Source organism: Neophocaena asiaeorientalis, unplaced genomic scaffold (assembly GCF_003031525.2).
Source record: "Neophocaena asiaeorientalis asiaeorientalis breed wild unplaced genomic scaffold, Neophocaena_asiaeorientalis_V1.1 scaffold469, whole genome shotgun sequence".
NCBI lineage: Eukaryota > Metazoa > Chordata > Mammalia > Artiodactyla > Phocoenidae > Neophocaena > Neophocaena asiaeorientalis.
In genome coordinates, this window is record NW_020172691.1 from 1458296 (window position 1) to 1471132 (window position 12837).

At 55.4% G+C, this 12837-nt stretch overlaps 1 protein-coding gene and 1 non-coding gene across 2 annotated transcripts in view; both read right to left on the reverse strand.

Moving 5' to 3' along the window:
- Positions 1 to 7292: 7292 nt before the first annotated feature.
- Positions 7293 to 12837, reverse strand: part of GNG7 (G protein subunit gamma 7) — a 106084-nt gene continuing 100539 nt past the window's right edge. Inside the window, exons 3-4 of the mRNA XM_024740140.1 lie at positions 10571 to 10689; positions 7293 to 7445 (exon numbers count right to left, since the gene is read on the reverse strand). Coding sequence (XP_024595908.1) covers positions 7320 to 7445; positions 10571 to 10651 — 207 coding nt within the window. The 5' untranslated portion in view covers positions 10652 to 10689 and the 3' untranslated portion in view covers positions 7293 to 7319. The remainder of the gene's footprint in view (positions 7446 to 10570; positions 10690 to 12837) is intronic.
- Positions 12088 to 12160, reverse strand: TRNAG-CCC (transfer RNA glycine (anticodon CCC)). The gene has a single exon. It is a non-coding gene; the product is annotated as a tRNA-Gly (tRNA).

The following is a 12837-nucleotide window of genomic DNA, read 5'->3' on the forward strand; positions in this document are numbered from 1 at the left end:
GGCTCGTGGCTGCATCACTGGATCCGTGCCTGACGCCACATGGTCTCCTTCCCGCTGTGTGTCTCCCTGTGTCTCTGTACCCAGATCTCCCTGTCCTTTATCTTGTGCAGACACCAGTCATTGGATTTAGGGTCCACTCGTATCCAGTGTGACCTTGTTAACTTGATTTCAGCTGCACATCCCTTTTTGTACAAGGTCACACTCACAGGTACTGGGGTTAGGACTCAAACATAGGTTTTGGGGAGGGACGCAACTCAACCCAATGCCTTAGGCCAGCTCTAAAGCCCTCTCCCCGTGTCTCAGAGGAGATCCTCTGGGAGTGATGACTGTAGAATCTGTTGATCTCACTCTGTGTCCCTGGACTGTATGCCACGGGATAGGCCCTTAGTAAATAAAAGCAGGAAGTGTGCTTGGTGAGAACACAGTGAGATGTTTCCTCAGCCAAACGAAAGAATTTGGAAGTATCTGTAGTACTGGGTTGATACATGTCTCCCCCAAATTCCTACCCACCTAGAAACTCACAATGTGACCTCACTTGGAAACAGGGTCTTGGGACTTCCCTGGCGGTCCAGTGGTTAGGACTCCGAGCTTCCACTGCAGGGGGCGCGAGTTCCATCCCTGGTTGGAGAATTAAGATCCCACATGCCTCATAACGTGGCCCCCCAAAAAAGAAAAAAAAATAGGAAACAGGGTCTTTGCAGATGTAATAGATCCGATGGGGTCATGCTGGAGTAGGGTGGGCCCTGAATCCAATGGTGGGTGTCCTTATAGGGACAGGAGTGACCACACAGACACAGAGAAGGCCTTGTGATGACAGAGGCAGAGACTGGGGAGATGCGGGACCAGCCGAGGACCAAGGATGGCCAGGAGCCACCAGAGCTGGAGAAGGCAGCAGGGACCCTGCCCTGAACCTCCGGAATGTCGGGAAGATATTTGCATGTAGGAGGGTGGGAAAGGAGTTTCACGACAATGGGGGGCCTTCCAGCCCTGGGGACAGTCTAGGGTGAAGGGTGAGCCGTGGTCTCCAGCCCTCCTTCCTCTTTGGCGGCACAATGCCCAATGGGCTTCTGTTGTTGTTGAATATTTATCTATTGGGCTGCACCGGATCTTTGCTGTGGCATGCATGAGGGATCTAGAGCCCCGGCGAGGGATCGAACCCGGGCTCCCTGCATTGGGAGCGCAGAGTCTTACCCACTGGACCGCCAGGCAAGACCCCAGTGGGCCTCTTTGGATGCTGGAGGCCACAGGCGTCCCCCGGGCCTGGCCTCCCACCCAGCAGAGCCAGCTCCCCTCCTGCCATGGGGCCGGGGTCTGCATCTGCACCCTGCCCAGCCCAGGGGTGACCCTCAAGGTCACTCTTGGGGTACATTCTGTGGGTTTTGCCAAACGTATGTCATCCTGTGTCCAGCAGGACCTTGTCCTACAGAAGTGTCCCTGCCCTAAAAACCTCCCTTGACCCACCTGTTCCTCCTGCTTTTCCCCGCTCCAACCCCTGCAGCCAGTGATCCTTTCACCAGCTCCATGGTCCTGCCTTTTTCAGAATGTCATCAAATTGGGATCATACAGCGTGTAGCCTTTGCAGACTGACTTCCTTCCCTTATTTCCCGCCTTTTCCAGCTTCTAGAGGCGCCGCCTCCCTGGCTCGCGGCCCCTCCTGCATCCTCACAGCTAGCAGCGCAGCATCTCCCGTCTCTCTCTGCCTCTGACCCTCCTGCCTCCCTCTCATAAGGACCTTGTGATGACACTGAGGCCCACGGGGAATCCAGGGGCCCTAACTTAATCCCACCTGCAAAGTCTCCTCTGCCCTGTGAGGGGACGTGAGCACAGGTTCTGGACGTTAGGATGTGGACATCCTTGGGGTCCTGTGCACAGGCTTGCCTGGTCCAGAGCCTCCTATAAACGCAATCATGCAGGCCATCCTTCTGTGTAAGGCTATTTGTTGACTGTGGACTTGTGAGCCACCCAGGCTGTCCCTGGTGGTGGGTGGTTTGTCCCTCACATGGCTGAGGGGCTTCCGGGGCAGGAGTGGCTTGATCCCCTGTTGCTGAATAGGGGACCAAGATGAGATGTTTTCGGTTTTGACTATGGGGAGAAGAGCTGCTCTGACATTCCTTCCAAGACTCTTTGCGGACATGTGTTTTGGTTTCTGTTAGGTAAACACTTAGGAGTGGAATCGCCGGGTCAGAGAGTAGGTGTGTGTTCAGTTTTATAGGGAAGTGCAGGACCTTTTCCCAAACTGGCTGTAGCCCTTCACACCCCACCAGTGAGCCCTGGGGGTTCTGGTTGCTTTGTGTCCTCGGCAACGCCCATCTGTTACATTTTAGCCATTCAGGTGGACGTTGGGTAAGGTTTTCTTTTTGTGGTAAAATAGAACATGAAATGTACCAACTTAACCATTTTTAAGTGCACAGCTCGGTGGCATTGAGCACATCCACATTGTCGGGCAACCGTCCCCACCATCATCTCCAGAGCTTTCCCATCTCCCCAAACTGAAGCTCTGTCCCATGCATGAAACACTGACTCCCCACCCCCTCCCCCAGCCTCTGGCCCCCACCATCTGCTTCCTGTCTCTGTGGATGTGACTCCTCTGGGGACCTCATGTGAGTGGAATCAGACAGTATCTGTCCTTTTGTGTCTGGCTCCTCTAAGTACAATGTCCTCAAGGTTCACCCATGTCATAGCATGTGTCAGAATTTACTTCTTTTTTATGGCTGAATAATATATTCCACTGTGTGGATGGACCATGTCTTGTTTATCCATCATCCATGGATGGACACGCTTCTCTTGTTGTGGACCACGGGCTCTAGGCATGCAGGCTTCAGCAGTTGTGGCTCGCGGGCTCTAGAACGCAGGCTCAGTAGTTGTGGCGCACGGGCTTAGTTCCTCCGCGGCATGTGGGATCTTCCCGGACCAGGGCTCGAACCTGTGTCCCCTGCATTGGTAGGTGGATTCTTAACCACTGCGCCACCAGGGAAGCCCTAATCTTTTTTTTTTTTTTAAAGTTTTTATTTTATATTGGAGTATAGTTGATTGGCAAAGTTGTGTTAGTTTCAGGGGTACAGCAGAACGGCTTTCTAATCTTATACTTATTTTTCCAGGAGAAAAAAAATTTTTTTCAGCTTCATATATATATATTTTTGGATTATTTTCCATTCTGATTTATTATAAGATATTGAATGGAGTTCCCTGTGCGATACAGTAAATCCTTGTTGCTTACCTATTTTATGTATAGTAGTTTGTATCTGTTAATCCCATACTCCTAATTTATCCCTCCCCCCTCCTTTCCCTAATCTTATATATTTGATACATAGTGGACAATTTTTAATGCAGCTGAATCTATAAACGTTTTATTATTTAAAAAAAAAAAATAAACAGTGATACATCCATGTCTCCCTCCCTCTCTTTCTTTCTGTGCAGCACGGCATGTAGGATCTTAGCTTATACAAAGAAAGTTCTCCGCTCAGGGGCCAGAGTCCCCCACTTACAGATCCATTACTAAAGATTTAACTCTTCGTGGTGTGCTATGGAGCAGGGCCAAGATTCCCTCCACTTTTTCCTGGGAGTCTGGTGGTCGAGGGTGGTCTCTGGGTGACGCAGAGCAGGAAGGGGCAAGATTAAGATCTTCACAGGCTCCAAGCTCTCGGAGGAGCGTGGCGCTTTCCCACGGCCCTCCAAACCGTGGGACCCGCGGCTTACACGCCTGGAGCTCCTCAGATAGCTTCCCCCGAAATTCTCCCACTGTAGATCAGAAGCTGAAGCTCCCTCGTCTGTGCTGCTGCCTGAAGCCCGGTTCTATCCACGATGCCTCTTCCCGGGGCAGCTGGGTCAGTGGTGGGTGGAGGGGAAGCCATCCCGCCGGAGCCAAGATCCCGCCCTGTCACCCCGCAAGCAGCGGCCAGGGAGCCAAGGAAGGGTCGGAGCCGGGAGGAAAGGAACAGTGAGACTTTTTATTGTGCATTAATTCACTTGGTATTAACAATTCCACACAATATTCAAACACTGCAGGAAAGTGGGTGTGGCACACCTGGAATTTTTTAAAAATCAGAAATAAAAAGCACTGGACATCCAAACGCAGATGGGGTAGAACCCACTAGAACCACGGATTGCTTTCTGAGAACCGGGAACCGGTCTTTACAATGTTTCAAACATATGGCTTCTTTTCAAGGCGCCCCGCGGCAGGTTCTTGAAGGATGAGTGACCTGTGGTGGCCTCACCGTGGCCCGGAAACTGCCCCTGGTCACTCATGCTTGGGGCGGGGGTCCAATGGCCTTTTCCTGCCCGCCCCGGGCTCGAGATGGATGAGCTGCCTGGAGGCCCAGCGACGACAGGACAGGGTGGCCGAGACATCAAAGGAAGAAAGAGCACCTTCTGCATCCCCATCCGTCCAAGGGGGTTGGAGGTCACAACCGAGTCTCTTAATTCTTGGCCTGGGGGGTGACCTTTAGGGAGGATGGGGGAGGGGCCGGGCCGGGCCAGGCCCACAGGAAACACTGCAGGCTGCAGACAGAAACCCCGCGTCGCCCAGGACTGCCTTTTTTGGGTGCCTGTGTCCTTAATTCCCCCGGGGATGTGGTTGAGAGGCGCCGGTTTCCCCGAGGCCCGCGCTGCCACTGCCGGCTCCCGGCCTCGCGGGGCACTTACAGTCCCCCAACGCCCTGAAAACCATGGTTTCACGCTGACACTTGCACCAGGAAAGCACAAGCTTGTGTGTGCCCTGATGCTTCAGGCCTATGCTGGGGACCCTGATGTCGAAGAAGAAAAAAAAAAAAAGGAAAAGAGCGCTTTTTCCTCCGCTGGAAAGAAACCCACGGTGGGGCTTTTGCCCACTGCCACCTCCCTGGGCTCCGAGGCTGCGGGCACCTGGGGAGGCAGCGGGGCAGGTGTGGCCATGGGGCGGGGCTGGGGAACGGTGGTCCTCCCCCTCTCTGGGCCTCAGTTTACCCAGACCGCTGGGTCCCTGGGGTCTTGACTCGGGGGCCTCTGGCCCGGTGCGATTTTGCTTCAGGGCTTGTGGGGGTGGGGTGGGGCGGCCATCGGCCGCCAGCGATGGGGCTGCCAAACTCGGGTCCCTCCACCCCATCGGCCAGGGGTCCTGGGCTTGGCTTCCCACTGGCTTCTCCGGGGTCAGTCGGCGGGGACACGCGGTGGGGATAGGCTTGGCACAGCTGGCAGGGCAGGGGCCCGAGAGAGAGGGCAGGCCTGGGCCCGGGGACCTGTGACCTCAGCACCAGGACCCCTTGTCCTCTTCGGGGCCTGGCAGCGGGAGGCCGGGACAGTAGGGGCGCAGGAGGACGGCTGGGTGTGCGCAGACCGAGCTCAGGCTGAAGGGATTAAGGCTTCTGTCCCGGACGGAGCAAAGGGTGACCAGTCGGCAGATGGCTGGTGGGCTGTCCTCGCCGGCAGACTCGCTCTACCAGCTGCCCCTCTGACCCTCGGGCTAACCCCGCTGTGCCCTGGCTTCCCCAACCCCCAGCCGTGGGGTGCGCCCGGGGTTTCTGGAACAGGCTTTGTTCTGTCCTGCTGTGCTGCCAGGCGTGGGCAGGCCAGGCGCCCCTGGGCCGCTGGCTGTCTGCGCAGTGTACGGGGGCAGCAGCGTGGGGTGGGGGGCTTTGTGGCTTCCCCCCTCCACCTGCATGGGTGGGGGAGCGGGCTCCCCGAAGCCCCAGGTGCTCCCGGACCGGCCGGAGAGAGCTGGGTGCTGGGGAGAAGCTTGGCCCTGGGTCTGTACCCCGCGGGAGCCGGCCATGGGGGTGCCGGGCATCCCGCCAGCCTTCTCAGCTGTACACGGTCTGAGCCTCAGGGGCGCGAGGGGAGCAGAGGCGTCGGGAGAGGAGCTCAAGGCTCCGGGTCCCACCAGCCCGCGTGCCTTGTGCCGGCTGCCCAGGGCCCTTCTGCTCGGGGGGGCCCTGGGATCCTGACTTCCCACCCCGCCCCCGCAGGGGTGCACGGGCAGGTGGGCCACCGGGGATCAGGCGGCCGAAAGCAGGTGTGCATCTGACCCGTCCTTCTGCCTCCACCTCTTTAAATGTTTTTGTTGTAACAGAGGAAACAGCAATTGTAAAAGAGCCCCCCAGCCCGCCCTCACCATCAACTACGCGACACCTTACAGATGCTCCGGGCGGCTGGGTGTGAGCGCAGAGGGGAGTACTGCCGGTGCCTCTCCATTTCTGGGCAAAGGATCCCATCTCCAGGGCCTCTGCAGCTACTTCCAGACAATTTCACACCTTTTTTTTTTCTGGCCAGCCACCCACCCGGCTTGCGGGATCTTAGTTCCCCGGGATGGAAACCGTGCCCCCTGCAGTGGAAGCGCAGAGTCCTAACTACTGGACCACCGGGGAATTCCCTCGCACCTTTTTATACCCCGAAGCACCAGGGGGCCCCAGGCTGGCCTCCCCAGGCTGCATTTCTGTCTGAAAAATGGCCATGGAGATGCAGAAAGTGGAAAAAAAACAGAACAAAACACGGAAGGGCCAAATATGACCATAGCCTCTAACTGCCCACGCTGATGTCTCGTGCTTAAAACTAAAGAAAACACAGCTGGCCGTTGCAGTGACCAGAGCCATGGGCTGAAAATCCGTTTCTGGGATGGGCGGGGTCCCCAGGAAAGGGAGGGGGCCTCAGCATGGCTGTCGGATGACACATGCCACACAAAAGCCACACAGTTGGGTGACCCTGGGTGACAGGGGTGCGTTTCACAGGCAAAGCCCCCCCCCCCCCGGCCCCTGAAATCCAAGTCACACAACCCAGCTTAGCTACAAGTTCAGCCAGTGACACCCGATTTTAGCGGTACGGAATTACAAGGTTTTAAATGAAAAGGAGAAAGATTTCTGAAAAAAGCTCGTTATGTCCCTCCTCCCAACTCCACCCAATTTTTGTCCACTTCACACACCCTGGCCAAAGGCATCACATCATCAACCTGGCTGAAGTCCTCACAAATGGCCAACTGTGTGAGACTCGCCGCCGGGCCGGGTCAGCCACGCCAGCGGCTAATTCACCCACCTCCTTCCCGTCTCCCCGCCCAGCTCGGCTCTAGACCATGACTTAAATGGCAACGCCGTTTTCAAAAATCGTTACCGCGTTGCTTGGGCATTTCAGCTATTTCCCATGAGAAGTGGTGGTGGAGCCCGGCCCCCGACAGGGCTGCGATGTTGGGTCTGAAAATCCATCTGAACCCAGAGGATACATTTTACCCGACCTGGGTGACGGCAACTTTTTGCATTTCTTTTGGAATGAAGAGTTTTGCTTGACTGTGTACTGAATGATGCCTTGGCTGGGGTGGGGGTGGGGCGGGGTCAGGGAGGAGCTGAGGGAAGATAGAGCTATAGGATAATACAAGGCTTCTTGTCCTTAAAGGGGTTCTCCGAGGCGGGGACTCCCACCAGCAGGGGGTCGTTCCGGGCGTGCTGCTCACAATAGCTCATGAGTTCGGAGGACGCTTTGGAGACCTGTGTGTGGGCACAAGGACAAGAGAGGAAAGATAAGAAGGGGCCGAAGCGCCGTGTCCACAGCAGCACAAAGGTGGAGATAACCCCAGTGCCCGTCACCTGAAGACAAACACCGTGTCCCTCCACACACGGGAGCATCACTCAGCCACAGAAAGGAGAGAAGCCCTGACCCTCGCTACCGCGTGGATGGACCCCGAGAACACGATGCTCAGTGAGAGAAGCCAGATGCAGAAGGACACACAGGATGTGATTCCACTGACGGGAAACGTCCGGAACAGGCAGATGCACAGACACCGAGGGCAGCTGTCAGGGGCTGGGGAGTGACTGCTCATGGGGATGGGGTGATGGAATGTTCTGGAATTAGGTGGTGGCGCATTAAGTTGCACAACGATGTCAATGTACTAAGTATCACTAATGGTAAATTTTATGTTACGTGTATGTATTTTACCGGAAATTTAAGATCAGGTAAGCAGAAGAACTGAACCTTCTCCAGAGGGGGCTGTGTGGAGTTTGAAGGGAAGGGTCAGGGGAGGAATCGGTCGAAGAAAGGACCTGACGGGGAGAGCCCTGCAGGTACATCGCCCGAGAGGCGGGACGAGGCCTTCGGCATTTGATTCTTGTGCTGTGTGAGCTGTCGCGGTGTCGGTGACCGTGGTGAGGGGGCTGACACTTAGGACCCCCTGCGTCAGGGTCCCCAAAAGAGGAGGGAGGAGATGCAGGGAGGGCCCATCGCAGCCCTGGGGAAGCTGACGTGGGTAAAGCGGTGCCTAGTGTCAGGCTCAGATTCCACTGCTCCGCCTGGAAGACAAGCCCCCGGGGGCCCCTGGATGCTGCGCGCCCTCCGTCTCGCCTTGCCGGCCTCTCACTCAGGCCGGCCCTGCGCTCCCAGTCGCCGTCTTGGGGCCTCAAAACCTCAGGCGGGACGGGAGGGAGACCGGTCACGCCCGACTCTGCTCCTCCCCACGTTCAAAGGCCGCCCGCGGGGGAGCCCTCCCGACATCAAACGGGCGGGTGAGTCAGCGGCCTCCTGAGTCAGCGGCCTCCGCCAGGGCCGGGGCTGGCTCGGCGCTGAGAGGAAACCACTTCAACCGGGGCTGCTCTGCCTTCAGCCCCAAGGAATGCTTTGAATGCTCAGAGTCCTGGAACATTCAGACGCCTCGTGGGAGGCGCCCCCCACGACACCACCCGGGGGGTGCGGCGGCCTCCTTCCCACCTGGCTGGGCTGGAGGTGCAAGGCGACGACAGGGGTTGGCCCCATGGCCACATGGGGTCGCGTGTCCGCACTGCCGGGCCATCCGTTCCTAACCCGCGACCAGCAGTGACTGGGGGATGACCGTGCTGAGGGAAGCAAGGGCCTGAACAGATGCGTGGAGTAACGGCTGATTCTATGTGTCCGCTTAGCTAGGCCAGGTACCTGGCTGTGTGGCCAAATGCCAGCCTAGATGTCTCTACGAAGGTCTTTTTAAGGTGAGATTAACATTTAAATCGATGGACTTTGATGAAAACTGGTGACGCTCCATAATGTGGGTGGGCCGCATCTAATCAGTTGAAGGCCTTCAGAGAAAAGACTGAGGTCCCTCGAAGAGGAAGGAATTCTGCCTCCCGACGGCCTTCAGACTCAAGTTGCATCAGCTCTTCCCTGGGTCTCCAGCCTGTGGTTCAGCCCTGCCACCCTGAGACCTGCCAGCCCCACGACTGCGTGAGCCAACGCCTTAAACTACCTCTCATGCTCCCTCTCTGTCTCTAACATATAGTCATATATCCCTGACTAATCCAGTGGGTAGCTAGAGCACGGCTAACGTGGAAGCATAAATGACCCGTGTCTTCCCTGGATGGAGACTCCCTGGTCCTCACCCAGCCACCCACAAGCTGGAGTCTGGGGCAGGAATCAGCTTCTCGGAGGTGGCTCACCGTCCTTTGCAAAGTGGACATGGGTTTGGTGAGAAGGTGATTTCGAAAAGTGTCAGACAGCTTTCTCGTGTAGGAGGCCATGACTGGCCCGTTGGTCTATACCCTTTGAAAGCCCTGGATGTCATTCTGATGTCCACTCGTGGACTTAAGATTCAGCTGTATAAACAAATACGGTCCCTCCACACACGGGAGCATCAGTCAGCCATGCAAAGGAGTGAAGCCCTGACACTCACTACCACGTGGACGGACCCTGAGAACACGATGCTCAGTGAGAGAAGCCAGACACAGAAGGACCCGCAGTGTGATTCCATTGATGGGAAACGTCCAGAACAGGCAAATCCACAGACAGACAGTCGGTTCCTGGTTGTCAGGGGCTGGGGAGGGGATGTGGGGTGATTGCTAATGGGGACGGGCTTCTTTTTGGGGGTGATGGAATGTGCTGGAATTAGTCATGATGGTTGCACATTTTGAGTTCACCAAATGCCACTGAATTGTGCACTTTAAAAACAGTTAACTTTATGCAAATTAAAAAAAAGAAAAAAAGCCCGCAGGGCTGGCTGCCCAATTACACACTATCTTATTTTGCTGTGCATGTTCCTGGTCCCTGATGGGTTAAGCGCTTGCTAGGAGGCACTGCTTGTCCTTCGGGTTAAGCGCTTGCTAGGAGGCACTGCTTGTCCTTTTTCTTTTTTTAGCTAAAAATCAAACATGCTTATTTCAAAAAATGCAATCAACGCAGAAGTGGCGAAAGTAAACAGTGAAAGGCCCTGTGTCCTCTCTTCCCTGGGGCCGGGACTCTGACTTCTCTTTGCATCTGTCACAACAGGGGAGCTGGACAGAGCTCTGAGGATGAGGGGACAGAAGAGAAAGTGACTGTCTCACACTGACCCTTTTGGAGGGGCCTGATTTGGCCTTCTCTGGGGCCGTCCAGGGACGGACCCCAAGGGCTGGGACAGGCTCACAGCAGTACTCGAGGCCTGCCTCTGGTCCCACTCTGTTTATAAAGCATGCTGGCACGTCAATCGTCACAACAACCCATGAGGTAGGTTTACATCAGCTGTATTTTCTGCTGAGAAAACTGAGGCTCAGAGAGGTTGAGTGGCCCAAGGTCACACAGCGAGAGGCAGAGCCGAGTGCAAACCCCTACCGTCCTGCTAGCCTCCGTGCCCACCGTTTGCTGAGGGCGCGCCCGGGGGTCTCTCTCCCCTGCTCACCTTGATGCGCTCAATCCCGGCTTCGATGCGGAGCTGTTCCACCAGCTTCCGAGCCTGGGCTATGTTGTTAGTGGCTGACATTGTCTGCCATCAGCTCTGGGCCCCTGTCGTCCAGAGAGCTGTGGGGAGAAGTAGACAGATGTGAGCTGGCTCATGACGCCCCAGGACTGCAGGTGGAGGACGTTGAGGAGGGATGCCCCACTTCCGGAAACCTCAGGGGGCCCTGAAGCCCCGCCACCCTGCAGCCATGACACCTGTGCCCCTGGGTCACAGTGAGAGGCTCAGCCAAGCACATCTTCTCCTACAGTCCCCTCCTGTGGCTGGTCGGGGGTAAGTGCTCACTGGACATGACCACTGAGGGTCCAGGAGAGCTCACAAAACCATTGCATCAGCTCCTGGTTGGCTCAGAATGAGGGGAGTTTTCTCTGATTCCTGCTCCTGCATTGGGTCCCCTCCCCCCATACTGTTGGCACTGGGGCCGATCATTCTCTCTTGGGGGCCGTCCTGGGCCCTGTGGGGTGTCGAGCAGCCTCCCTGGCCCCCACCCACCTGATACCAGGAGCACCCCCAGTGTGACAACCACAGATGTCCCCAGACATGACCCAGTATCCTCTGGGGGCAGAGTCGCCCAGGGGCGAGACCCCTGGCTCTGGACCAAGGCAGATCACGTGGGAAGCCTGTACCCGTGGGTCCTGGGTACCCCACCCCTTCTCTGCAGGGCCTGGGCCTGTTTCCTTCCTTCATTTGGTCAATTGTCCAGCAAATTAAAATTTAATTAAATTTAAAATGTTGCGATGCCCATAGATTCACATGCATTTGTAGAAAACAGTAGAGACAGCCCGTGTACCCGCTGCCTGGTTCCCCCCCCCACCCAGCGGCAGCATCTTGCAAGGCTGTAGTGACGTCATAACCAGGATGCTGACCTTGACACAGGGGAGATGGGGGGCACTTCCACCCCTAGGGTCCTCATGCCTCCCTCCAGGGGCCACAGCCAGGTGGCCAGGCCATGGCTATTGTTCACCTTTTATACTTTAGTACCATGGCCTTGAGAATGCTGTTTATTTATTTAAGGTTGCAATAGGCTATAACTTAGTTTATTATGAATAAAACGTGTAGTGCATGATACGTTTCTACCCCACAAATTCAGTGTTAGAAGAATTCCAGCACGACAGAGCTTAGACTTGGCAAGAACAATGCAATAGACAGAGTAAGGCCACTTAAACAGGAAATGGCTCGTGTAAGTAAAATTAACGCAAACATCTTCTAGGTATGATTTGGTCTATAACCGGGCAGGATTAAGACAAATGCCATTCAACTTCGGTTAAAAAGTCAAAGTTTCACTGTCGTTCAAATAAAAAGTCAAAGCATGCAATGTAGGAAAAAAATTATTAAAAATCCATCTTAACCTGACTTACATCCATATTCAATTAATGAGGAGAATGCTATTTATTTATTTATTTTTTCAATATTTATTTATTTGGCTGCGCCGGGTCTTAGTTGAGGCACGTGGGATCTAGTTCCCCGACCAGGGATCGAACCCGGGCCCTCTGCGTTGGGAGCGCAGAGTCTTAGCCACTGGACCACCAGGGAAGTCCGGAGAATGCTGTTTAAATGGAACCACTCGGTAAGGAGCCTTTCGGGATTGGCTGTTTTTTCCCACTCGACCTAATTATCTGGAGATCCACCCCTGTGGCTGTGCTTATCCACAGTTCATTCCTTTGCAGTAAAGGTCCACGGTGTGGAGGTGCCCCGTAACCCTCTGCCTGTCCGAGAACACCTGGGTCGGCTCCCGGTTCTGGCTGTGTCGGCAAGAAAGCTGCCACAGGCGTCCGTGTGCAGGCTTCTGCATGAATATAAGACTTTATTTCTCAGGGATAAATGCTGAGGAGTGCGACTGCTTAATTTTTTAAGAGAACACCGGCCTGTTTTCCAGAGTGGCTACACAATTTTACATTCCCACCAGCCATGTACGAGTGATGTAAATTTATTCTTTATAATTCAGTTATGCAAAATTTTTCTGTCCCTTAAGGTTGTGAAAATTCTTTCTCCATCCAATCTACATTTAGTGAGCCCTGGGACAGTGGTTCTCAACCGGGGCCATCCTGTCCTCAGGGGATACTGGGCGACACCTGTGGACGTCTGTGGTTGTCACGACAGGGAGAGGGGCTCCTGGCATTGAGGTGGGATCAGAGAACGACCTGGCCCCAGTGTGCGCGTGGCCCGGGTTGAAGACGCTCCCAGTGGGTCCATGCAGTGTTCGTTCGGGA